General features: G+C 40.8%; 1 protein-coding gene across 1 annotated transcript; it reads right to left on the bottom strand.

Annotated features, from left to right (window-relative positions):
• LOC127556971 (WAS/WASL-interacting protein family member 3-like) lies at nucleotides 1-27,604 on the bottom strand. Its single transcript, XM_051990477.1, has 3 exons — nucleotides 27,462-27,604; nucleotides 1,129-2,401; nucleotides 1-571 (listed from the first exon to the last, which is right to left on the bottom strand). Exons 1-2 carry the CDS (start codon nucleotides 27,602-27,604, stop codon nucleotides 1,240-1,242), a joined length of 1,305 nt encoding a protein of 434 aa, XP_051846437.1. The 3' UTR covers nucleotides 1-571; nucleotides 1,129-1,239.

The following is a 27,604-nucleotide window of genomic DNA, read 5'->3' as shown; positions in this document are numbered from 1 at the left end:
AGGAATATTTATTTTATGTTTTATTTTTTAAATAAAGCTTTGCACGGATAATTTGACAACATTGACCCTTACATAGCCCTTGTTTCAGATTTTCTCCTTCCTCCCATCCCCTCCCCTAGAGGGCAAGCAATCCAATATATGTTAAACATGTTAAAATATGTTAAATCCAATATATTGGATATTTATATTTATACAATTCTCTTGCTGAGCAAGAAGAATCAGATAAAAAAAATAAACGAGTAAGAAAACAAAAATGCAAACTATCAATGACAAAAAGTGAGAATGCTATGTTGTGACCCACGCTCATTTCCCACAGTCCTCTCTCTGGGTGTAGATGGCTCTCTTCATCCCAAGATCATTGGAAATGGCATCAATCATTTCTTTATTGAAGAGAGCCACGTCCATCACAATTGATCATCTTGCTGTTGCCATGAACCGTGATCTCCTGGCTCTGCTCACTTCACTTAGTAAATCTCACTTCATGTAAGTCTGGAGGGGAGCAATTTTGAGTGCAGCGTCTTCATTGAGCAGAAACCACCGAGTGCCAAGGAGTGTGGAGGATCCCGTTTGCCTTTAAAAAAAGTTATTAGGGTCTCAGTTATAGTTACTAGAAACAGGAGGAGTGGTATTGGTGGTAGTGGAGGCAATGGTGATAATGGCGATGCATTTATCGTAAATGCACATATTAATATTCCTGTTACAAAGATGGGGAAAGGATTCTTGCACAACGTCCCCAGAGGGAAATCAATCCTCTTTTCTTCCTCATTCTATCCTTTTAAGAGCATTCTGAACAAGACCAGGAAGGACTTAGAAGTCTTAGAAGTGCATGCACTTGACTTGAGGATACTATATATATATATATATATATATATATATATATATAATATATATATATATACAGAGAGAGAGAGAGAGAGAGAGAGAAAGAGAGAGAGAGAGAGAGAGAGAGAGAGAGAGAGAGAGAGAGATTGATTGTTTGCCCAGGAAACCCCACGTTTGCCTTCAGAAAGTCTGGGAGTGGGATGGGATGAGGTGGGCTTTGGTGGGCTGGGATGAGGAAGGCGACACTGGGCTGGCCCGGGGGGCAGGTATTGGGGAATTCTTTGCTGCCCTTATCAGCTAGCTTACCCGGAAGTTAAGGATCGCTCCAGAGATAGCAATTTCCATTCTCCAGAGCCTGAGGGTAGGTAAGTAAGGACAGAGATCGGGTGTGTGGGATGGAGAGATGCTGGAATGGGGTTAGGAAGCCAGGAGTCGCTGCCCTCCCCTCCCGGCTCGCGTGCCCTTCTCCTCCGGCTCCACTCTCCCAGCGCCCCCTGCCTCCAGCCCCCAGTCCTTTGCCCTCTGTCTCCTGCTCCCGGAACTCCGTTCCGTTCTCTGGGACTCCAGTTCCTGGTTTCCTCGGGAGCTTCGGGGCAACGAGGTGGGGGGCGGGGTGCCGGAGCCAGGGCGGCCCGAGATTTGAATGGGAAAGTAGCTTGTGGCGGCAGCCGGGGCAGTGGCAGCAGCGGCCCCCCAGTCCTCCCCACCGCTACAGGGCTCGGGGACTCGTTTGTGGAGGACAGAAGGTCCCCTCTCTCCCCGGGCTGCTCCCTCCTTTTTTGTTGGGGAGGCAGGGAAAGCAGTGGTCTTGCAAGTGTAGCAGAGGACTGCAGGAGGAGGAGGAAGAGGAGGAGGAGGAGGAGGAGGTTCCGCCAGCTCCGCTCGGGAACCCCGGGTGCCCCTGAGTTGCCAGTTAGCAGGGGCGGCAGAAAGAAGGATTAACGGGAAGGCAGAAGGCGGGTGAGTTGACTGTGGTCTTCGGGAGGGCCGGCGCGCTGCTTCGCAAAGCCTTTCCCTTGTCTCTGGAGCCGCCCCCCGCCCGGCACGGACCCGGCGGGCACTTGTTTGAGGCGGGCGAGTTGGCTTGTTGGGTCGGTGGTTGCCAAGATGTGCAGGTAGCGGGGCCCGAAGTCTGGCCCCAGAACCTCGGCCGAGGAGGGGGGGACCTCCCCCGGAGGGGGTGTCATGTCCCCGCCTCCACCCGCCCCCCGAGGATGAAGGCTCGGCTCGGTGGCCCCGGGGATGGAGCCGCTGCTCAGTGGTCTCTAAACTACCCCGCCCCCATCCCGGGCGTGGAGCCTTCTCTCCGGGGGTCCCGGGACGTGGCCAGGGGCGACGCTTCTGGCGTGGGGCCCGCACGTGGGTGCGGGACAGCGATTTTCCTGGGACGGCTGTCTTGTTTGTGCGCGCTCGCGCGTGTGTAAGCGGGTGCTGATGTGTGAGCGGGGCTTTCTCCAGGTTACTGCGGAGCGATAAAGCGCTCGGGGACCAAGGATGCACCGTCTCCACCCCCACCCCGCGTCCCCGCCCCGCCCCCAGCAGTGCGTGCCTCTGGGTCTCCCGGAGATGGCCCAGGCGCCTGGGGGCGGGGAGAGCTGTCCCTTTCTCTAGGAGCCGGAGCGAGGGTCCCCACCGAGAGGTTCAGGGGGCTCCCCCTTCCTACTCTTGCCGCTGGGTGACCCCTTGCGAGCTGCGTCTGGGAAAGGATGGGCTGGCTCGCCCGAGCGTGAAGAGGCTCGAATAAGTTACCCTTTCCCAGGAGGTAAAGTAGGCGGACGGACGCGGTGGCGTTCGGGGTCTTCGGCTGGGGCGGGAAGGGAAGGGGGGAGGGAGGCGCGAGGTGGCAATCAAAGCCGGAGCCTGCCTGAATGGGGGAGTCCCCGGGGAGGCTTTGCCTCCCGACAGCGTGTGTTAGTCCCCGGCCCGGGATTCTCGGTGCCAGCCACGGTATTAACCTTAGGTAGCTGTTTCCCCCCCTCCCCTCCGTTCTATTCAGAAAACACGTATTAAACGCCACCTGTGTGCCAAGCACCTGTGCTAAGAGCTGGGGAGCCTAAGACCAGAAAAAAAGGAGAGTCTTCCTTACAGGAGCCAGGGCTGGGATGGGGGTGGGAAGAGACATAAAGGGTAAATAGCAAGGGAAAAACAAGTTTGCGCAAAATTAGAACAAAGTATTTTCATCTGGGCTGTCCCTGGCTGTAGCAAACTGCATCCTAGTGGCGAATTGAATTTTTTTCAGTTGGGCTTAATCGTCGGGACATTTAAATCCTGGAGGATGCTTCGGGCCAGCTACCGAGCTTTGACAAAGCTGTATTTTTGCTCAGACTGAAAGTGCTGGAGAATTCACTGCTCGCGCTGAGATGAGGTGTCTTTTCTCTCCTCCTCTCCTTTCATCCCCTTCCCCTTCCCTTCTCTTTTCCTCTTCTTCCTCTCCTCTCCTCTTCTTTTTCCTTTTCTCTTCTCCTTCCTGTTTTCTTTCTTCTCCTTCCCTTCCCTTTTCATTTCTCTTCTCTAACAATTCTCTTCCTCATTTTTCTCTTCTCTTCCTCTTCTCCCTCCTCTCCTTCTCTTCTTCGGGCAGAGTAGACAAGTCGGAGTTCACTCACAGACCCTCTCCCATAAGCCAGGGGCTCTCTCCAGAGCATCAGTCGTTCCTTCCTTCTTCTCGGGGAGGGGCTGGTGGTGAAGGAGATGCTTGAGGTCCTTCCCTCCTTCTGCCTGGCCTTTCCTCCATGTGGCCAGTTTATGAGCCTGGGATACCTTCTAAGGTAAACAAATGAGGCAGAGAGCAAAGCCTGCAGACCGAAGGGGCCGAAGCTTTTGAAGGAGCTCTGATGGCTTTTCCAGTGACTGTTCTGCCCCCTTTACCGCATTTGCTTTGTAGTCGAGTAGAACCTGTTAACTGAGTCACAGAGCCGGAAAGTGAAAACTCAGTGTGAGCCCTCTGGCCTTGTCTTAGGAAGGGAATTGTCCTTGTCCTGAAAAAGTTACTGTTGCCCTTTGTTTGTTTAGAGCCTGGCATTTGGTGAATGTATACACATTTCCTGGGATGTGTGTGTCAATAACCCAGGGCTTTGTCTTTGCCGCTTTCTTCTGGGGCCAACGGTTTAAAAGTCTTATTATTTGGTTAAATAAACACAACTCCTCTGGGTTAGACTTATTTCGGAAAATGTAGCAGAGGCAATTCTAAATCGAATAAAAAATTGAATTGCACATGGAATAAATAAAGTTTCCTCTTTGCCTTAAAGTAAAGTAGCCCTTTAGGGGGTCCTCAAGTTCACTTTCAAAAATAACAGAAACTCATTCATATTTTGAGTGGGAAGATAATTTCCCTAAAACCATTCTTATCCCTCATCTGCTCCAGCCAGCCTGATGAATCCTTAGAATGGTCTCCTCCCCTTCTCTCTCCTTCCCCCATCAAACCTTGCCTTTTGGATAAAGGAATGGTTTGACAAACAAACTAACCTTTAGTTTTCAGGTTCTGCAACTTTACGACCCAGTTGGGTAGCTTGTAGCTGGCTAGAATTCCCTAATTCTCAGTGACATGTGTTTCTGTTGATTCCAAGAGGGAAATTGCATGGAGCAGTTTTAGCGGAGAGAATAATGAGATTGGAAATGCTTGGGGGGTGAGGCTATGGAGAGAGGATAGTGGTGGAAGAAACAAAGAAAAAAAAAAAAAAAGGACGGGCAGACAGAGTCTGAATTGATGGGCATAGAAAGTTCCTAAGTAACTACAAATTAGATCATTTGGTTTTGTTTTCATTATCAGAAAAATCTTTGATAACATGTTTTGAATCAGTTACAATTTAAATTTCTGCTGTCTCAGCACATCGATTTTTAAAATGTTCATAGCTAATATAATCCTCAAAATCTAAGAAGCATCTTCTACTTAGCGACATAAAATGTTGAGTGCTTTGAAATTTTTTATATAAAATATTTTAGACTTTATTCAGCAGTCATTTGTCCAGCACCTGCTATGTTCAAGGCATAAAAACCCTCCAAACCCCAAAAAAACCTTATCCTCTGCCCTCAATAAACTGACAGTCCACTCCTACTTCACGATTGGAGATTAAAAATGAAATTTTGGTAACTTTAAGTGAAATAATTTATTCTGATAATAACAATCAGTTTAGTAGATTGAGGAACTAGTAGTTATGTTTAAAAAAAAAAAATAAGACTTAGATTTCTCTTCTGTTAGCTCAGATTCTGCAACTTTATGACACAGCAGAGTAGCTTGTGGCTGGCTAGAATTCCCTATATGACTTTTGTCTCCTGGCTAAGAAGTGTCTCCTGCCTTCCTCCCTCCTCCCCTCAAACAGCAACAACAAGGTATCTCATCTCTTTCTCCTTTGGTCTCTTGCCTCCTTATTTCCCTCCCCACCCCCAGTCTCTCTCCTTCCCTCTCTCCCTACTCCTCTCTTTACCCCTCACCTCCCCCACCTTTTCTTCTTCTCTCTCCCTCCCCCTTTTCTTCTCCCCCTTTTCCCTCCCTCCCTCCCTTTTTCTGTCTCTCCCCCTCCCTCCCCCCCACACCCCTTACATTCTTTGTAATGCAGAGCTCATCCCCATACTCAGATTATGGTTGACAAATGCAGTTTGGGGAGACACTGTGGTTCTTAAGTTTCCTAGATTGAGATAAGATGTGGGTGTGCTTCAGTAGGTCTTTGTTTTGGGTCCATGTTTCATGGCTTAATGAGCAGCAGGAATGACCATTGAGAAAAATTACTTGTTACTCTGCATGCTTAAAGGGATGTGACTTTGTATTCCTCCAGTACCAGAAGACTTTGAAAGAGAAGAGTCAGACCTAAAGTGGTCTCTAGATAGGTACCTGGCACAAAGGCTAGTCCTTTGTGGCACCCACAAATTCTGAGAATATTGAAATAGACAGTAATCTTAAACCCTGACATCCCCTGATTGTGACCGACAAATCTTAGAATCTGGCTTACTAAAGCAGTGTACTCCAGATGAGATCCATCCAACCAGCCTCTGTTACCTGGAGCAATAGATAGAATGATGGACCTGGAGTCAAGAAGGCTCACTCACCTTCCTGAGTTCAAATTAGGCTTCAGATACTTACTGTGCCCCCAAACTGGGGTTACAAAGAGTCAGACACTGACTAAATGACAAGAAGATCCATCAGCTTCCTACTTTCCCATGTGTTCTCCAAGTTAGAAGGTCAAAGAATGACAATCTTGTTTTGATGTCACTCTTTGTCTAGGAAAATATCACTTGACTGTGGATTCTGAGGAAGTTATGTAGGAACTAGAACTTCAGACCATATTGGCTCAGTAATCAACTCAATTGACCTAACAATTAGTGAGGATATGTATAGAGACAGGGGCAAGGCTCCCCACAATATAGGTTTTCTTTCTAGTTTGTCATCGGCTTCAAGGAAAATCATTTAGACACATCATTGGAACCTAATACTTCTTTGATACCAAAAGCAAAATTTCTTTTGCTTTATTGGACTCCAGTGTCATCTTCTTCAAAGAGGGAGGGAAGAATGCAAAAGGGATAACCAGGGTGGCCTTTTAATTTTAAATAAATGGGTTTTAAGTCCTTGAAGATCCAGTCCTTTCATTTTAAGGGGGGAAAACTGAGCATTACAGAAATTAAATCACTTAGCTGTGATCACATAAATTTCAGAGGCAGACTTAGTACCGGTCATTTAATGCTCTCTCTACTATGTCATGTGCGCATGTACATTATGAACAGGTGCATATGAGAGAAAGTTAGGAGTATACATTTATACCTTAATGAATTACAAAAATAACTATGGTTATTTAAAAATCTTCTTAGTGACTTTTTAAACTGGACTCCTTTATTTCTTGTTAAATATTATTGTGTTTCTTAAATATTTTTAAAGAATCCATAATTCTGTCCATCTGTCCACCAGACACCATCTGTCCACATTGCAAGAAAAGTGCCAATTTGGCAATTGCCAAGATAGGAGCAGAAATGGGAGAAAGGGACTTTGGGATAAGGTTATTAAGAAAAAAGAAAGGAAGAAAAATCAAAGCGTTTAAAAACTCACAGAAGGGAATAAGGAGGGCAGAAGGAATCACAGAATGGCAGGACAACTTTGAAAGTTACATGTTGTATGCATGAATGAATAAAGGTTTAGTACACAGTAAGGACACTTGGGTAGTATCATAGTGCATAGTGAAATCAGGAAGACTCCTCTTCCTGAATTCAAATCTGGCCTCACTTACTAGCTGTGTAATCCTGGGATAGTCACTTAAACCTGTTTGCCTCAGTTTCCTCTTTTGTTAAAATGAACCAGAGGAGAAAATAGCAAACCACTTCTTTGTCTTTGCTAAGAAAACCCCACAGAGAGTCATAATGAGTCAGGAAGAGATTCAGGATAACAACAACAAATGTGCAGAGCACTGCTTTCATTTATTTATTTCCAGAGCGCTGTTTTTATTAGAATTTACTAGGTAAAAACAGAAGCAAAAAAAAAATAGAGATTGATGATTTCATTGACCATCCTCTTTTTCCTTTGTACTATTCTTCAGCTATTTCTTGATATTAAGTTTAGGATGAAATAGAAAGATCTAGAGATGGGAAATGGTTTCTAGCTTGGCTTTTGGCATAAGAAGCTTCTTGTTCCATATAGACCATTAAAAAGTTGGTATTTCTATCTGGTTTCTGATATGATATCTATGACTTGACCTTAGAGAGCAGAACCAGCAATAAGGGGGTGTGGAGTTTCAAAAGGGCTATTTGAAGTTCCAGATCAAGACATTTTTGGAGGTATTGGCTGGCTGACCATTCTTGAGTATATTTATGGTATGAATTTTTTTTTTCTCTGTGGGTTGGACTCCATGGTCACTGAGATTTTCCTATTCAACAATTTTGTGGTTCTGGGTTTTAGAGTTCTACGTGAATGCGAGTTTCCATTTGTTCTTCATTATGAGTTTCCAGTATGATTTCCTTACATGTAGTTCCTGGATTGATTATTCAGCTGTGTGAATATTTCATAAATCACTAGTGGTGTTCATGGAAATATTATATTTTTCTGTTAAGGCAATAATCTGATGTTTTGTTGCTTGTGAAATTTTCTCCACTTGTGTTTCTTTTCGTTTCTTTCTTTCTATATCCTTCATTTGCAAAATGCATTTCCAGCAGATCTCACAGGGCCTGTTGTTTAAGGGAGTGTTTTGAGGAGGTTCCAGAGGCTGGTTGATAGTGCTGGTGCTGACAAAATGTTATCCCCATGAATGGTTTGAGCCACTTTATCTTTATGGTCCTCTTCATTCCCTTTGGGTCAATGATTCAGGATGAAAGGGAGCACAGAATCAGAGATCCATGACAGGAAGGCTCTCTAGGTCAACTCCTTCATTTTACAGATGAGGAAACTGAGGTCCAGGAAAGTCACTTATTTGAAGCAACGAGGCGGGTATGGAAGAGCTGGGATTCCAACCCCCTACTGTATCCTTATAAGTAGAGAGAAGGTTTCATGGATACAGGGAAGGGGAAAGCAGCAGACAATGGAGCGCTATGAAAATGAGTGGTCCGTTGTGGGGACCAGTAATTCCTGATATTAAAGATGCTGAGTTTTGGGGTTCGAGCTAAAGCTAACTTGAGTTCAGCACTAACACTGAGAGTAGGAGGCCACTAGGCTGCCTGAGGGAACAAACATGCCCAAGTGAGCAACAGAATGAGTGGAAGCTTCTGTGTAGACCAGAATTGGGGTCAGGCCATTAGTAGCCCCCCACTTCCAAACTGGGTGAGATTGGGAGGTCCAGTAGAAAAAGAAAATGGAAGATGAGCCATGAGCCCCAAGTTTGTCAGTTATAGAAACTAATGTCTGTTTGAAAATTTTGCCTCGGGCAGCATCCAGTCTGAGACTCCTAAGGTTGTGTCCAGTCACAGCCATTTTAGCCCCTGACCTGATGAATTGTCTGGGACTGTGTGAACTGTCCCAGAGCACAGAATTGGCTGGGAACGGTGGTGGGGTTTAATTACCCAAAGTTACTGATTAACTGCATTGTGATACTTCGGGTTTCTCTCTTATGGGCTTACTTCCTCATGGTAGCCCCAAAGCAGCAGACATTTCAAGTGAAAAGCAAACACTGGCTTTCCTCTAAAAAGAAAAATTAAGACTCCAGTCCTAATATAAGGCTTTAGGAAAGTAGTCTGGAAGAATACACCTGGATGGGTCTCCATTGCAGGTTCCTTAATCTGTGCTATGCCAGCAGTCCTGGGTATTGAGCTGTGGAGGCTGTTTCTGTTGCTTAGTAGTTAGAAACACAAGACTGTAAGGAGAGCTGGTTTATTGTTTGGTGTCGGAACCTTCTTTTTATTTTTTTTATTATAGCTTTTTATTGACAAGCTATATGCATAGGTAATTTTTCAGCATTGACAGTTGCAAATCCTTTTGCTCCAATTTTTCCCTCCCTCCCCTAGATGTCAGGTAGACCAATACATGTTAAATATGTTAACGTATAAGTTAAATACAATATATGTATACATGTCCAAACAGTTATTTTGCTGTACAAAAAGAATCGGACTTTGAAATAGTATACTATTAGCCTGTGAAGGAAATCCAAAATTCAGGCAGACAAAAATAGAGGGTTTGGGAATTCTATGTAGTGGTTCCTACTCATCTCCCAAAGTTCTTGTTGGAATCTTTTTTAATCAGTCAAGCTAGCTGCTCACCATCCTGGGCAAGTCACTTAATCTATGTCTGATTTAATTTCTTCAAGGGTAAAATGGGGATAATGGAACCAACCTCCTGGGCTTGTTGTGAGGATCAAATGAGATAATGATAGGATGTTTAGTCACACAGTGTCTGGAACATAGTAGGTGCCATATAAATGCTTATTCCTTTTCCTTCCTCTAAGTACTGAATATGTTCTAGGCACTTGTTGAGGCTTTTTATTTCTTCTTCTTCCAAACTTTAAAGTTTATAGTTTTCCTAAGTCTGAGCATACCATTACCCTGCTCAGAAAACAGAAAAATCAGTGGCTCCTTAGTGCGTTAAGGTTAAAACACAGACATCTCAGCCTGGCTTTCAGCGTATTTTAAAGCCTTATTTCCTATTCTTTCCTTTTGCTTGTCACCCTGGTTGTCTCTGGTGTTCTCTCAAGACTTCCATTTTCTACACATGGACTTCTTAATCCCATCAGGTGCTAAATCCCTCCCCTCTCAGATGATATTTCCTCTACTTTGTATATATCGTACATCTTCCCCCCCCTCTCTTTTTTACCCATTGTTTCTTCATTAGGAAAACTGCCTACCCTTGGGAGTAGGCAAGGAACATTTATTAAGTGCTTGTCATGTGTATCTCCAGCTAACAAATGCTTTTTGCTTGACAGATGGACCAATTTTCCCCCTGAAGCAATTGGGGCTAAGTGTCTTGTCCAGGGTCACAAAGCTAGGAAGTGTTAAGTGTCTGAGATCAGATTTGAATTCAGGTCCTCCTGATTTCAGGGTTGGTGCTCTATCCACTGCACCACCTTGCTGCCCCACAATGGACTGATTTCTGATTTCCATAGAGCAGCCTAGGTTAGCTGTCTTCAATCTCATCCTGCCATGATCTTCAATCAACTTCTTCTCTGATGTCCCTCAGCCTGCTCAATATGCAAGGAATGGAATCTTTGCTCTCTCTGTGCTGAAATGCTTCAAGTCTACTAAGGTCTAGAAGAGAGACCACCATTCCCATGAACTTTTCCTGCCTTTATGTAGTCTGCAGTGCTCTCTCCATTATCAAACTTTATTTGAGCCAAAGATCAGAGTATCTCTGCCCTTCCTTCAGATGACCTTCTGTTTTGGAATGCTGCTCATGAATGTGCATGCAAATCTGAATACCTGTGAGCATTTCCTAAACATTAGTTACTATTATTATTACTCTAGTACCTTTGCCAAGAAAATCTCGAATGGGGTCAAAAAGAATTGGACATTACTGAAAAATAACAATAATTATTATATGCTCCTCTAGGTTTGGATCTTTTGCAGCTTTGATAGTTATTTTTGTCTTTTTTTGTTAAAGTAAATTGAACAAAATAATGGCAGGTTTCTCTGTGAGGGGGAAGGCTTTTGAGTAAAAAATATATTTCTCTCAGTGTGGTACAGAAGAAATAATACTGAATTGGGAGGCTAAGGAACTGGGTTTGGATCCTGGCCCTATTAGGGCGAGTGTGACTGAACTTCTTTAGACCTGTTTCCTCACCGTAAAGTATAATAGGTGGTGAAATTAGAGTTGATCATCTCTAAGGCTCCTTCCATGATTCTATGAAAACCTCATATATGCACAGGAATGAGGAAATTCCCTCTGCTAGTACAGGTCAGCAAGTCTTCAGAGCTTCCAGGGCTACTCAACCTTTATGGCTTGCCCAGGACCACATAGTTCATACCCTTCTTAAATGGGGACTTGGATTTTCCTGACTTTGAGGGTCTTCTCACATAGCCTCCTTAAGGAGCAGATACTTTTTATAAAAGTTTTAAACAGTATGTTTATTTTTCTCCAATTCTCCAAAATTCCGATTTGGTTATTTTTAAGTTCTCTCTCAACAATTTTTATTTTTAAATCTGTTCTGCATTGGGTTCTTTTTTTTTTAAAAAGACAATACTTATTAATTTAAGTTTCTAGCAGAGCTAGACAGGTTTTGATTTTGTGATTTTTCTACACTCTTAAAACATCAACTATTGACTTTGGCTGAACTCAATGGACTAGTGGTATCAGACTTGATGGGCTAATGGTCTGATTGAATACAATAAACTCTGTCTCTCTGGCTTGCTGGCTCTTTACAGAAGAAATTGAAAGTGTGCTCTTCCCATTTTTTTTTTTTTTTTTTTTGACAGAGGAACCCACCTTGGAATTGTGTCTCTGCTTAGGCAATCTCAGAATGCACCTGTCCTTTTCTTGGCTGTATCCAAATTCCCTCTTTGCTTTTCTCATTTTTAAATAAGTTGCTTTTTGGTGTTCCATGGGCAGATCACTGGAATTGAGGACTCAGATGCTGTCTGCTAACTTCTCTTTCAGTCTTTACAAAGGAAGGATAAATGTGAAATGTTCGTCAAGATTCGAGTTTCCATCCAAAGTGAAAAATCAGGATAGGACCACTTCTGAGGAGATACCATCTTTGCTCACATATTATTTTTTCATTCATATTTTAAGATAAAAACCAATCATATGTTTTCATCACATTAGTCCTCTGCTTTCTATGTTCTTATTTGAAACAGCAATTACCCTTTTGGAAGAGATCTCCAAAAGAAGTATCTATTTGGTTCTTACCTAGACTAAAAAAGGGCTAAATTTTAAAAAGTGACACCTGAGTATTCCCCATTGATCAGGTGGAGATAGAAGAAAGCTGATCAACATCCATCTTCTGCACTTCTTTTTCCTTTCTTCTTCCTCTACAAGTATCTTTAGTATTGCAAAGAAATTAGCTGGCCAATAAATGTTTATTAAGTGCCTTCTATGTGCCAGGCCCGGTACTAAGCACTGAGGATAGAAAAAAGAAGGAAAAGACAGCCCTCGACCTCAAGGAGCTTATAATCTAACAGCTGAGAGAAAATACAAACTTCCTTCCTTCTTTCCCTCCCTTCCTCCCTTCCTGCCTCCCTGCCTTCCTTCCTTTCTTCCTCTGACCTGGGACCTTCCACCCCTTTTTAGACAGTATCATGGCTCCCTGCTTCCAAGGGATCACCATATTGACGCTGTGTTTAGTGAGACCCTGATTGAGTAGCCTAGGCCACCTTACACTCACAAGCTCCATCAATTCCTTGTCAGCCTTGGCTTTCCTGGGAGTAGAGATTATAGGTGTGGGTCACAATGATTGACTGATGGAGAATATGAAAGAAAATTCTGGTGATCCAACTGGCCAAAAGCTTTGGGTCCCAATTATACACACAACAGCAGCATCACACAAATGCTTCAGTGAAGGTGAGGGCTTATGGCTGCAGGTTCTCCCTCCAACAGCACTGTTAGTAATCCAGTCAAGCCTTTTCGTTCTGTTACTCTACTGCTGTATCCTATAAATCCTACAAAAGGGGACCCAATCGATGTTCTGGTAACCATCCCCTTGAGCTCTTAGAATTACGCGGATCTCATGTATCAATGGGAGCTGCTCAGCTGTTGTCCTTTGCTCTCACTGTGTGGTCAGTTCTCCTCCTTTTCTGATTATATATCTCTTTGATATCTTTTTATGCTGCCCTATTGCACTTTTCATCTTTTTTTTTTTTTTTATTTGCCTTCTTAATATGCTGCTTTTAAAAATTTTCAGGTTCACATTTTCTCTTGTCTCTCCCTTCTCCCCATTTATTGAGAAGGCAAGAAATAAGGTCTCCATTAAATATATTGTTATGTAAAACATATTTCTGCATTTGCCATGTTATTAAAAATATGCTTCAACCTATTTTCTGCATCCCTAACATTAGCTATGAATCTCTCCATTACTCTTTGGGTGGTCTAGAAATGTGATTCTTTAAAAGGTCTGGGGCCATGTATCCCCCCTGAGAGAGCCCTGATGTTGCAAAGATGGGAGAACCTTGAGGTCATTGGAAGTGCTGGGCAGCTTCCCAAAGGCCAGCCAGTCTGGTTTCTTCCTCTCAATCTGATTCTAGGCCCTCGTTATTCTTAAAAAAAATTTTTTTTTACTTTTTTTTGGTTATCCTGACAGTATTTTTTTATTTTATTAAAGCTTTTTATTTTTAAAACATATGCATTGATAATTTTTCAGCCTTGACCCTTGCAAAACCTTGTCTTCCAAAATTTTCCTTTTTAGGCCCTTGTTAATGTCCATTGTCCATGTCTTGGGTATTTGGGCAGATGACCCTGACCTGTGGGTTATCTGTTCAACTGCAATCATAGACCAAATCAAAATAATTTACCCAAGTGTCTTGTTTCTGTGTGGAGAGTTAGGTTGACTTCTTTTTCAGACTTTTTGATCTTATTGGATATTTTCTGGGGCTTCCCCACCAATGTTATCTGGAGGGCTGTCTATAGGGAATCTCCTTCCCCTTTGGACTGGAGATTCTCCACGCCAGTGCTAAGCATGCTTCCTTCTTCAGTGCATCATTTGCTAATAATGTTCAGACTCTATTGTGATTGTCAAGGACTCTTGTATAATCTTCATCCGAGCATGGGAGCTCAGTTGCTTCAAATTTTGTGTCAGATGCAGTCACTCAACCCCTCTGAGCTGTGATAAATAATAGCACCTACTTTAGTAGGTTTGTTGTGAGCATCAAATGAGCTAACGTGTGTAAAGTGCTTTGCAAACCATAAGGTGCTCTGTGAATGGTAATGTTGTGGACCCTTCCTTCCCGCCTTGTGCTTTTGTTGTCGGATAGCTGTGGCTGCCCACGCTGCCCATGGCTTTTCTTGGGAAAGAACTGGAGTGGTCTGCCGTCTCCTTCTCCATTGCTACGTCCTCCATTAATAACAACTTTTTATCTCTGTGTATTTTGACTGTTGCGATGGGATTGTGTTTTATTATTGTTTGTACCCCTAAGCACAGTGCTTAGCATGGAGGAGCATCTCAGAAAGCGCCAGCTGATTGGTGGAAATGAGGCAGTTGCAAAGACTTTTCTCTCTTTGATAACCAGAAGGGTCTTTGTTGCATATACTTTGGGACACAGAAAGAAGAGCCTTCCTCAGTGCTGCTCCTGAATTTTCCAGGGGAAAACAGACACATGCCCAGCAATCGGACCTATTCCAGCCCTGCGGTTGTGTCTTTCAGTGGGGCAGGGGAGCGCACCAAGAAAAGTTGGCAATCAGGGATAAAACTGCTTGAGAATATCACTGAGTTATGGGATCAGGGAGACACTGAAGACTACTGTGGAAGAACTTGTGCAGTGGGATTGTCTGGGCTTGCTCTCTTGTCTTAGCCGCATTAACCCATTTTTGGAGGACTGCTGAGTTGGATTGGACTCCCTTATGGAATCAGATGTAGCCTGATGATACACTGGGCTGCAGGAAGCTGGAGATCTCGGGCTGGGTGAGGGCCCTGGTTCATAATATGGAGAAAGCAGTTTTCTATCCCATAAAAGAGATGTAAAATCTATTCTCTCTTACACAAAATAAGGAGCCAAACAAATAGTACCCAAATGTTCCCAAAAATCTGAAAACCTTTGGTTTCATGACAGTTTTTCTGAATCATGGCGTTATAGCAATTAGAAATGCCCAGCTAGAAGCGCATTGAAACCAGAAACCCAGGAAAGCCTGTTCCTGATTTTGATAAAGAGGCTAGATATGATTGTTAGGGAAGGGAAGGGACTAAGCGGTGATATAATGCCCAGGAAATGGCAGGCACTGTGCCAGATGTTTTACAGATATTATCTCAGGTAGCTTAACATATACTTCAGGTGTCAAGATCGCTAATCTGTGTGAGGTTCCTTGCTAAAGAACCAAAAACTAAAAGAGGGGCCCATCAATGGAGGAATAATTCAACAAATGATACATAAATATAATAAGATACTTCTATATTTATGTACACTCCCCACATATACACACATGCATGCATACATACATGTATAATACATACATGTCACATATGTATGTGTGCATATATAACATATACAAAAGCGCATTCATGTAAGTAAGTGCAGTTTAACTTTTGTGATTTTTCTCCCTTTCTTTGATTTTTTTTAGTGTATATGCTCAGGTATCATGGGAACAAAATATATCAGGAGTTTAGTGACTTTGGGGACATGCTTCCAAATTGCTTTTCAGAATGTCTGGATCATTTCATCGCTCCAGGAACAATGTATGGATGGGTTTTTTTGTTTGTGACCCCTCCGAATTTTGTCTTTTTTTTGGGGGGTTATACTTGTTAGTCTGAATATGTAGCACCCCAGAGTTGCTTTAGTTTGCATTTCTCTAATTATTAGTGACTTGGAACATTTTTTCCTTATAGTTATTGGTAGTTTGGATTTCTTTCTTTAAAAATCTCCTGTCCTTATCCTTTGACTATTCACCAGTTGAGGAATAGTGAAGAAGTTACATTCTAATTGGTGAGACCAGGATATAATATATACAATATAATGTAAAGTTAATATGTACAAATAAAGGTAAAGTAGTCAAATTCAAGGTGCGTTGGGAGAGAAGGCACCATTGGTTTGGAGAATTCGAAAAGGCTTCATGTAGGAGATGGTGTGATTTGGAGAGAGGGGGATGGAGGTTAGCGTCTCAGTTATATGGAATAGCCAGTACAAAGGAAGGAGCTGAGGATTACAGGGTCCTTCTGGAGGAGCAGAGACGAGGACAGTGGGAGGGACTGTTCAAGTCCCATGTGGTTAGAAAGTCAGGTTGGGGCCAGGTTTTGCAGCGTTTTAGGAAGGAAAGCATGAATATGATGAGCTGGAAAGAACAACCAAAGGGCTTGATCTCTTGGAAGTCCCTCAGCTTTCTTCAAAATGGCATCGAGCCTTTAAGGCTCCCACCTACAAATGGCAGGTGGAAATAACAGGCAAGGTACCACTGGACTCCCTGGGGAAGACATGCTGCCCAACAATTGGGCTCATTTGTGTGTGTGTGTGTGTGTGGGGGGGTTGTGTGGATTCAATGGTGACTTTGTTAAATAACTCCAAGAGCTCTCATTTCTCCTCCAGTTCAGGATATCTTCAAACTCTGGTTTGTTCTATTAATGTTTTAACGTTAGCTTTTGTTTTCCTACTCCTTGTAACGGAGAAAGACAATTAAGCCAGACTAGCCACCCGGGGACCCTGGCTGCCACGATCTCCAAGATCCCACGATTTATTTTGAGGAAAGGGAACCACTCTCCCAGTTGGGGTTTCTTGACCTCCTCTGGGGGAGGGGGAAGGTCTTCAACAAAAGCAAAGGGTCTTTTATGCCTTTTCCTGTGTGCATGTGGGCAGAAGGGGCTAAGCTGTGGTATTAGGTTATTTGCAGAGGACTTTAAGAACTTGCCAGGCAGTGCTTAGCAACCTGGGGCCAGGGTAGGGGAAAGTGGGGGAGCCACCATCTGCCTGGATGAGTCAGAGCCCCTGCTGATTGATGGGGGAGCCAAGCCATGATTGTGTGTGTGTATGTGTGTGTGTTCACTGCTTAACCCTCAGCAGCAGCAAGGTAAGAAAAAGAAGAGATGGACTAACGTTTAATTCAGTTAATTGGCTCTTCTGAAAATTGTTCTAGGAAATGTGAGAAGAGGAGGATCTTGCTTTGAGACTCCCCAGCTTGGAGCTGGATTTGATGGGATTTCTTACCCTACACAGAGAATAGACTGTCCGAGATGCCAGCTCTGGAGAGGAATGAGAGGTGGTCACCAGAGCTTCTGGATCCTCCCGACTCGGCCATAACGAGTGCTTTGATTTTTGTCATTTGGATTTGTTTGCCAATATTATCAACACCGTAGCTATTAAGTAGGTTCTAGAAATCCCAGGAAGTTTAAAAATAAAAAGAACAAACAAACAAACTTCCGTCCTCTTCCCAAGAAGCAGTGAGGTGACTTGCAAGGGCTACCCAACAGGAGATTTCACAAGTCGGATTGAACCCACTTCTCCTATGTGGTGAGCAGTTTGTTTTTCAATCTCCCAGGCAGCCTTTCAACTTGTCGATCACTAAAAAGAACTGGTTGCTTCCTTTGTTCTCCCTGAGCCACATCCCTCCAGTTTGCAGGTGGAATAAAGGATGTATCCTGCAGACTCTCAGTGACCCAAGTGGGAAATGACCAACCTGCCAGAACATCTCCATCTTCCTCTCTGCGTTCCATTTCCCCTCACGCTGCTCAGGCAGGGAATCTGTTTTTGGACCAATGTGACCCTCTCTCACCAGCTCTGATGTGGGCTGTGTGGCTTCTGGGTAGGAATGTAAGTGGTCTGTCCCTGAGCGATAGAGAATGGGGGTGAGCCTGCATGTTCACATCCCTTTCTCTGCTGGCCTTTTCTGGCCACCGCCAGCTACAGGTGCACCTCTCTGGGTCAACTGCTCTATCAGATTGTATATGGAGAGTGATGTGGTCAGGCCTGTTTCCCTGACTTGGGACACCTGGGAGCATTCTTCCACATTTGGGGACGGTCTCCTTCTCGCAATGGTTTGATATTTGACAGTGTGGATTCTGTTAAATATTTGATTATTGGCCAGTGGAATTTCCCTAGGATCTGAGTGTTCTGGGTGTAATACTCCATCTATCATTGGCTATACTCACCAATAACTTGTTAATTTAACAAAACCTCCACATTCCTACACTCATCATTTCTCTGCCTCCTAAAAGCCAATTTTGGTATTAGGGCAACATCTCACTTTTGTTCTAGGATGTCCAGATCTTGTAGTTGTAAGGTACAAAATATTGGAAGTGACTGTCACTTATTACCCGAATAAACACTTCAGGAAAATGTAACTCCCTAAAAAGCACCATGTGCTTTAAATAACACATATTTCCTTCTGTTCTTGAATATTTATTTTTATACCCCAAATTATTTCCATGAAAAAAATACCTGTCAGGAATTAAAATACCGCCTGTGTTCTAGATGAAATGCATTTAGCTCCAGGCACCTGCTTATTTTCCTTTTTCGGATGCACTTTCGAACCTAATTTAGAAGACTAGATGGACTCTGAACTCTGAAAGTGAAATTTAGCTTTTAAACATGTCAGAAGTGCAAGGTGGCAAGCACCTCTCCTCTGAGGGAATATGTCTAATTTACTCCCTCAGTTACTTATAGGAACAAAAATTCTTAGGAAAGTAAGTTCAGAATGTATAGAAAACTTCTGGTCTTAGACATACTTTGCCCCCCACTCTCCCTTTTCTTTACCTGCCCGGGCCATCAATATTCAGCCTTGCTGCTGCCTTAGAGAAAGGATGTGAATGAAAGCTAGTTTAGGGGAAGAGAGCTTCTGTTTGGAAGATGACAATCATTTTTCTCTAACTGCCCCTCTCAGCTCTTGACATTACTTACCATCCCCCTCCCCAATTTTTTTTTAGTTTATTATAAATTCTTAAAACATAATCATATATATATGAATAGATGGGGAAAATGTTGCATATGAAATCTTGAATCTCTATTGCATGCATTTTGTCTTGTAAAAATCTGTGTTATAAAAGAGGGGAAAGGATCCACATGAGCAAAAATGTTTGTAGCAGCTTTTTTTAGGGTGTCAGGGAATTGGAATTGAGTGGATGCATCATTTTAAAAAAAAAAATCATTTATTTATTTATTATTAGAACTTTTTATTGACAGAATCCATGCCTGGGTAATTTTTTACAACATTATCCCTTGCACTCACTTCTGTTGTGACTTTTCCCTTCCCTCCTTCCACCCCCTTCCTTAGATGGCAAGCAGTCTTATACATGTTAAACATGTTGTAGTATATCCTAGATACAATATATGTGTTTAGAACTGAACAGTTCTCTTGTTGCACAGGAAGAATTGGATTCAGAAGGTAAAAATAACCTGGGAAGAAAAACAAACATGCAAACAGTTCACACTCATTTCCCAGTGTTCTTTCTTTGGGTGTAGCTGCTTCTGTCCATCATTGATCATTTGAAACTGAGTTAGATCTTCTCTTTGTTGAAGAAATCTACTTCCATCAGAATACATCCTCAAACAGTATCATTGTTGAGGTATATAATGATCTCCCGGTTCTGCTCATTTCACTCAGCATCAGTTCGTGTAAGTCTCTCCAAGCCTCTCTGTATTCATCCCGCTGGTCATTTCTTACAGAACAATAATATTCCATAACATTCAATTTACTCAACCATTCTCCAATTGATGGGCATCTGTTCATTTTCCAGCTTCTAGCCACTACAAAAAGGGCTGCCACAAACATTTTGGCACTTACAGGTCCCTTTCCCTTCTTTAGTATCTCTTTGGGATATAAGCCCAGTAGTAGCACTGCTGGATAAAAGGGTATGCACAGTTTGATAACTTTTTGGACATAATTCCGGATTGGATGCATCCTTTTAATATAGTTTTATTAATTCCCTAAAAATCTTGAAAAGTGGACTTTTGTCATTGAAATTTCCTGCCAGTTAACTTTTCCCCTTTTAATTATAGTTGTTTGTTTTGCACCAAAATTTTTCAATTTTGCATTAACAAAATTATCCATTTCATATTTTATCATCTTTTCTCTCTCTTATATTTATCAAGAATCTTTACCTATTCCTAGTTGTAAAAGGTATTTACTTCTCCACTTGTCTATTTATTTCATGATATGACCCTTTTTATTTAGGTCATGTAAATATCTGGAGCTTATTGTAGTATATGATATGTAATATTGACCTAAGACTAATTTCTGACAGAATGCCTTCCTGTTTTCCTAGTTGTGTAATTTGTCATTGTCCTGGTAGTGGTGTCCATACATTTTTCAAAAACAATGTATGTTACAATAAGTTTTATGTGTTTACTCTGTTTTACTAGTCAACTTTTCAATTTTTAAAAACTAGTACCGAATAATTTTAATAGTTATTACTTTGTAGTATAATTTGAGATCTGCTATTTCCAGACCCTTTTCCTTTCCCCTTTCTTCCTCATTATTTCCTTTTGAATTCTTCACATTTCCCCCTAAAGATTAATTTTATTTCTGTTTTTCACAGGTTTATAAAAATGACCTTTTAGAAGTCTGAGATGCTACCAAACCACAAAATTTGAGAGTTGTCATTTTCATTATATTGTCACGATCCAACCATGAGCTATTAAAGTACCTCTACATTCCTTGAGGATGATTTTGTAGTTGTATTCACACAGTTTCTATGTGTTCTATGTGTGTATTATTTAGTTAATTTATATATTCAATATGTATATAGTTTATATATTCTGTATTTCTGAAGGATTTTCCTTTTCTAGTCCTTTCTACTAGGTTTTGTTGCTAATATCTTTAAAAAATCTGATTATTTTTTGTGGATTTATTTTATAGTCTGCTATTTAATCGAAATAATTTATTGGTTCAATTAATTTTTTTGATTGACTAAGGTTCTCTCAAACATTATTTATGCAAAAGTTATCCTTTTGTTTCCTGGTTGCTAGGTTTATTTTCTCAATTTCTTTTTCTTATCTTATTGATATAGATAGTCTTCCTAAAGCTATATAAAATAATACTGATGATATGCTTAGACAATCTTACTTTTATCTTGATTTTATTAGAGAGGCTGTAAGAAAGGTTATCATTATAGTTAATGGTAGCTTCTTGTTTTTAGGTTCTGTTATTAGGTTCAGGCTTGTCCAACTCCTCATGACCCCTTTTGGTATTTTTTTGGCAAAGATATTGGAGTAGTTTGTGCCATTTCCTCCACCAAATCATTTTGCAGATGAGGAAATTAGGGCAAAGAGGGTTTTAAGTGATTTGTTCAGAGTTACACAGCTAGTAAGAGGATCTGGCTGGATATGAACTCTTCCTTCTGACTCTATGCCCTGTACTGTTTACTGTGCCATCTAACTGCCCTGAATTAGGTTCCATTAACTATATTGGGGAAATATCTATTTTTTTCCTACATCTTTGATTTTTTTAAGCATTAATGAGCACATAAGGTATTTGACACTGTCACGAGAGATGTCTTATACAGAATCCTTACAAAGGAGGCATTCTCTATAAATGAGCAGTTTCTCAACTGCTCTTAATTTCACATGACATTATACTAATTGCATCGAACCCCAGAAAATTCCAAAATCTTTTCTCTTGTAACCATCGTTATTTGTGAGAAATTTCTGTCCATTCATACTGAACAAACAAGATGAATGAAGACTTGTTTTTCAGACTACATGCCTACAGCTCAACATGCCTCCAGCCTACTGAATTAGTCAATCTACACGTTGAACAGATGCCATTATTGGGCAGTGAACTGGATGGGACATAGCCTTGAGTTGGAGAAAGAGGTAGGGTTAGATCGCATTTGGGAGATATCAGTGTTTTTGGTGATCCCAACTTTTTTCCAAAGACTGACTCTGACATTAGTGTTGTCTGCGAGATACTAAATGGTTACAAGTCACAGAACTTCCCTATTTTAGAAGAATAAAGGTTGCAAGTAACCCCAAGGGAGAAAGATATTTGGTAGTCCGTGGAATATTTACAGTGATAGAAATGTCTTTTAATATCTCTTATGTTCTACTAGTAACTGATTCATCAATTATATGCATGACCCAAAAGGAAGATAGACTCTTCATGTTGTGAGAAAGAGAGATAACAGATGTGGTCCTGGGTCCTGTATCCATCTAAAAACTTTAGTTTGCAATCTAATTCCCACCCAGGAATGAGAATGTTGTTTTGTGTGAGCTACTTATGAAGCTGAAGCTGGAGGTTGACAGTACTTCACAAAACTCAGTGAATTTACCACTAAAATGGAAAGCAGCACATAAAGAAGGATTCAGAGGAGATAAGGGAGAACCATTCCACACCTTCCTTGAAGGATCAGTCCTGGGGTCCCTGACCTGACAGATGAAAATAGACTATGGTCTGTCTCTGAACTTGACATGCTCCTCTTGCCTCTTTGTACATTGTTCTAGGTTCTCCTCCAAACATGTACTGAATCCTTTAGTCATCTCTGCCTTTCAGATAATTGTTATCTTTCCTCAGGTGCTATCTCTGGTCCTACCTCCTCAGGACAGCTTTCCCAGAAACTGTTCTGGAGCTCTTGGACTGAATGACATTACCATTCATTTTATCATTCCCTGCTTCATGGTGGACTTATCTGTGGGTATGACTCCAAACTCCTCAAGCAGAGTGGAAGCTCTTGGAGGCAGGATTCATCTCATTTATCTTTGTGTTTTGGATACCTAGCTGATGCTGCCTAAATGTTTGTTAGATATTTTTCTTGTGAAACTTCAGCAAAAATTAAGTGGGCAGAAAGTTACAAATGACACTCCCACATTTTAATTGATTGATGTTTGAAATGTTCTCCGTATTTTCATATATAAAAGATGCTTGTGAAAGTAAACATACATAGACACATGCAATAATGTAGAAATTTAGGGCAACCTCTCTAAGACATGTCTAACTATGTAATTACATGGTTTTTATTTATAAAGCAATGTATAGGGCCTTATATAGAACTCATGGATCTAAAAATTTCTATGGAAATAAAAAATAATTTGTTGTACGGCTTTTCTTGTGAATCCTTTTGCAAAATAAACAATATCTGAAAACTGAAGAGACTACTCCATAAATCCTCTCCCCTTTTTAAACAAGGCATATTAAAAGTGAGGTGTACCTATATCAAATGTGCTGTCTTATCCGACATAATATAGCATTTTGAATGTAGAGCCTTTCCACTTAAGGAAATAGCATTAATTCTGACACACCTCCCTCCTTCTTCTCCCAATACACATTTGATTTCATCTGAAGTTTCATGAAACAAATATTCTATTCCTTCTAATAAATATGTTGATCTGATCTGATAGAAAGGGGGACGATTTGAGAGCTGAAAGAACCTGGCTTCCATGTCAGTAACTAACTGGGCAAATACTCAATTCTCCTTAGCCTTTCTTTAACCCTCTGTAATATGGAAACTTTGGGCTAAATGAATGACAAGGTTTCTTCTAGGTATATCAAGCTGCATTTTACATTTATAGTTTTGCTTATCATAGAGATGAAACTTCAAGATTTCCCAGATTATATAATAATTAAGGATTATTGTATTTAGGATAAAAACTGAGGAACCCACTAATCTCTTCATTAGGGCTTGTAATAAACAGTAATATTGTTCCACTTATTTGTACATTTTCTCATTTTATTTCTTTAACATCTCCGTACATTTTACAGATCACCTTTAATTTTAGGCGAATCCCATTCTACTCACAGAGCCAAGTGACTGAAGGGAGATGATGTTAGCAATATGTTGGTGCACATTTGTATGGTCATTTCTTGTCTTGACTGTTTACACGATTCTCCCAGCCTGCCTCCCACACCTGTGTTGGTGTTATTAGCACACAAACAAACATATGTTGTCTGGACAGCTTGAGGAAATGGCTTCTGGCCTCAGAAGCAGCAGAAAGACCAACAAATTAATCTGCAGTGCCTCTGCTTGCAGGAGAAATAAATCTCCAATGAGAAAGAAGCCAGCTAAACAAATATGGCTGAATCCATTTGTCAAAAAGCCACCGAACGACCTTGTCTTGGAAATACTCTCTGCAGACCTTCCTGTGAAAATCCCTCCAAACAGCCTTTTTGTTTTCAATGACCTTAAGAAAGGTGATTCTTCATCATCTGATCTGTTGTAAAAAGGCAGGAATCCACTAGTCAACTTGTTAACTTGCCTGTTGATTAAGTAAACTAGTTATGGAATGAATGAAAATAATTATTGTTATTATTTTTGCTTACACCTGTGATTTCATTGGGAATTCCCAGTAAGGAAACTCCCTGGACAAGTACAGATCAGTAACTCTTGGGCAATTTAGTCTTAGAGATGTCAGAGACACTGAGAAGTTCAATCAGTGACTTACCCAGGCTCACTCAGCCAGGATGTGTCAGGGGCTGCACTTGAACCTGGGTTTTTCCTGACTCTCAGGCCAGCCTCCCTTTAATCATTTCACTTGTCTCATGCTATGGAATATTAGGTAAAATCATATGTGATTGCTTGCGGCATTTCCCTCTTTTGTTTTATTTATTACATCTTTCACTTAATGATGTTTATAAAATGTTTTCTAAACATTCTAAACATTTTATATAAGCTCCTTTTTATAAGGAGCTTCATATACTATACAGAGTGATCACATTTCAGTGTTAGAAATAATATGTCCTTTGAAGTTTTTGTAAAGTGCTTTTCTCCAACATTTTTTTTTTTTGTGAAAGAGAGAGAACAATTATTATTATTTCCATTTTACAGATGAAGAGCCTGAAGTCCAGAGGGTTATTGGTTTGCCCATAGTCCCAAATAGGAAAGTATTGTAGTTTGAACATAAATCAATGACTTCTGATGCTGAGTCTGGTGTTCTTTCTGCTGTTATATATTGCCTGTATAAATATATTATTTATATTTTATTAATGAATATTCAAAGGATTTCTAATTTTGTTAATTTGGGGCCCTCCTACCATCAAAGTAGGTTATAAATCATCTGGGACTTAGTATAAATTTTAAGGAGTTACCTAGGGCAGTTTATCCTTGTTTGATCCCTTAGGATTGTTTATTCATAGATGCCTTTTTATGTTTCTCTTGGAAGGGGATGTGTCTAATTGTAGAGAAATGGAGAACATTTATGCAAATAAATGCATTAGCTGTGGTGGTATTAGTATAGGTGGAAGCTCTCAATGAAGCACAAAGAAGTCACTTACATGCATAATGAGTCAGAAGGCACCATGGATCCTTCTGTGAGCATTCTTTTGCATTTAGCATCTCAGTCTCAAGCAGGCTTCAGTGATACACATTTTATTTCTTTTTTTTTTACTCTAATTGACCTCCTCTACGCTTATCATTGAAACCATCTTCTCAGTCAGACACTACTCAGGATGATGTGAATGTGACTTTCAGAAGTTACATGGCTCCCACATCTCAAGCATAAAACCTGTTTTGCAGAAGGAATCAGCATTCATAGTTTTCTGCCAGGGCTTTATCCTATATTGAGAATCCAAAGAAACAATAATATTAATACTTGACAGTGATAGAAAGAGTTTATAAGATGGTAGTTTTCCTCTTGAGTGTGTTATTCTCAGATTATACTTAGACCATGTTGCTTTTCACTTAAATAAAATATTAGGTATTTAATGCTCAAAAATTGGTCTAAAATCTTCTTGAATCTATGTTTTCAGTTTATTATGAAGACTAAGAGCAGATCAAATTTGTTGGAACTCAAACTCCTATACAGAGATATCAGCTTTTAAGTGATCATGGCCAAACCTGGGATGATATTTGGATTGATTCCTATGAGTCCAGTGCATCCAGTCAAAGGCCATTAAAACAAAAAGACTAAATGTCTTATCATATATAGTACAGTCTGATTTGGAAGAACATATCTGAAACTGAATGCTGTTAGATTAATATGCTCAAAGAGATTTGCATAGATAGGAGACTAATAGGTATAGAAAATTGCACTTAAAGTTGAATTTGGTTGATGTGTTTAATTTTGCTGAACTGGTTTTTCTTAGGATGATACAGGAGGGAGAAAAAATATATACATACATACATACATATATATATATGTAAAACACATTAATAAAAATTTAAAAAGAAAAAATTTGATTGTATAGAGAACAAAAAGAAATACTGTGTTGGATTCAGAGGACCTGAATTCAAATTTTTCCTGTTTCTTTTAATACCTATGTTTGCACTTCAGTGTTTCTTTGAAACTCCTATTTTTTCATCATGAATGTTTGGAAGTCCTCTATTTTATTAAACATCCATTTTTTTCCTTTTTTCCTTGCAGGATTATGCTTAGTTGTGCTGGAGAAAATAATTATTGACTGTAAGCCTATATACTTCCCATTTTTGTAATATTTTATTCCAAACTCTCTTCTCTTTCAAAGTGATAGCTGCTAAATCATAGATAAAATTGAAGGTTTTTTTAGTACTTGAATTCTTTCTTTTTAGTTGCTTTCTAGAAGCTCCAAATTTTGATTATTCTGGTATTGAGAGTTTTCTTTTGGGGCTTTTGGGAATTGACTAATGGATTCTTTCTCTTTCTACTTTGCTTGTTAGTTCTAAGAGATCTGAGTAGTTTTCTTTGAAGATTTAGGCTCTCTTGCTATGGCTTTCAGGTAGTCCAGTAATTTTAAAATTATCTTTCATTGATCAGCTTTCTACATCAATTGTTTTTTCTTCAATTTCATTTTCTTTAATTTAAAAAATATTTTAATTTTATATTTAATATTTCTAATTGTTTCATGGAATAATTGCCTTCCATTTGATCCATTTCAAATAGTTTGTTGCTTGGGTAAGCTTTGGTAAGTGGTATCTCCTTTACCACATGCTAATTTCCTCTCCAAGTCATTCTTTATAACTTATTTCTTATTCCTCTTTCCTGCTAGCATTCTCATTTCATTAAGAAAAAAATCCAAAATTCTTTATAGTCTTGCTTCATCTCTTTACTAGTTGGGTTTGTTACCCAGTTGTATTTATTTTCTGAGGCTTTGTTTATAAATTTTTTGGAGTTCTCCTCTCCTGAGTTGGTATCTCGAATGTTCTTATCACCATAATGATATTTTATGGTGGGATTATTAATTTTTTTGTTTGCTCATTTTTTCTACCTGTTTCCTAATTTGGACTTGATAGTAAGGCCAAACTATCCCCATTTCCAGAGAAAACTCTGAGCTGCTCCTATTGGTGCTTTTTTGGAGGTATTAAGGGTTGTGTTATTCTAGGATCTCAGAAGCAGTTCATAATGGGGAATCTTCAAGCTGTCAGTGTTCCCAGAAGGGTCTGTTCCAGGGGAATGCCTGATCGTTCTTCCTCTTGTCTGAGCTTTTTCAGTTCCTGAGCTAGATTTAGGTCTTAGCAATAGTTGACTGCTGAAAGAATTAGCCATTCTCAGCAAGATGAAAAGCTCTGATGGTTGAGTGACAAAACTGCAGATTCCCCTTTGGTCTGGGATTCCTGCCCTGGTTATTCCTCTGTGTTAGAATTTGGAACTGAGGTCCCCTCCATCCTGTGATCCAAACTGCACGACTGTGTCTTGAGTCTAAACTTGCTTCTTTCTTTGCCTCATGGCCTGCGACCACTCTGGAACACCACTTGGGGCCAGGTCCCCTCCTCAGTCGGCCCTGCATCTGTGACCCAGAGCTGGGAGTGAGCTACAAAGCCTCCAGTTGGCACCTGTTCCCCGACCCTGTGTCATTCAACTCAGGAGACTGAGGTGGCCCATTATGGGACTGAACCTCGTCTTGCTCTGGTGCACGGCCTCTCCAGGTGGTGGAATGTTTCACAATGGTGTGTTTCTGGCCCATCTCCAGCCCCAT

Source organism: Antechinus flavipes, chromosome 3 (genome assembly GCF_016432865.1).
Source record: "Antechinus flavipes isolate AdamAnt ecotype Samford, QLD, Australia chromosome 3, AdamAnt_v2, whole genome shotgun sequence".
In the NCBI taxonomy this organism is placed as follows: domain Eukaryota; kingdom Metazoa; phylum Chordata; class Mammalia; order Dasyuromorphia; family Dasyuridae; genus Antechinus; species Antechinus flavipes.
This window is presented reverse-complemented; position numbering and strand designations above follow the sequence as displayed.

What these genes read in the sequence shown, in the direction of transcription:
- LOC127556971 (XM_051990477.1), bottom strand. Translation starts at nt 27,604, where the DNA reads ATGGGGCTGGAGATGGGCCAGAAACACACCATTGTGAAACATTCCACC. An exon ending in GACACAGGGTCGGGGAACAG is followed by an intron (nt 2,402 to 27,461) that starts GTGCCAACTGGA and finishes CCCCGCCCCCAG; the next exon opens with GCGCCTGGGCCATCTCCGGG.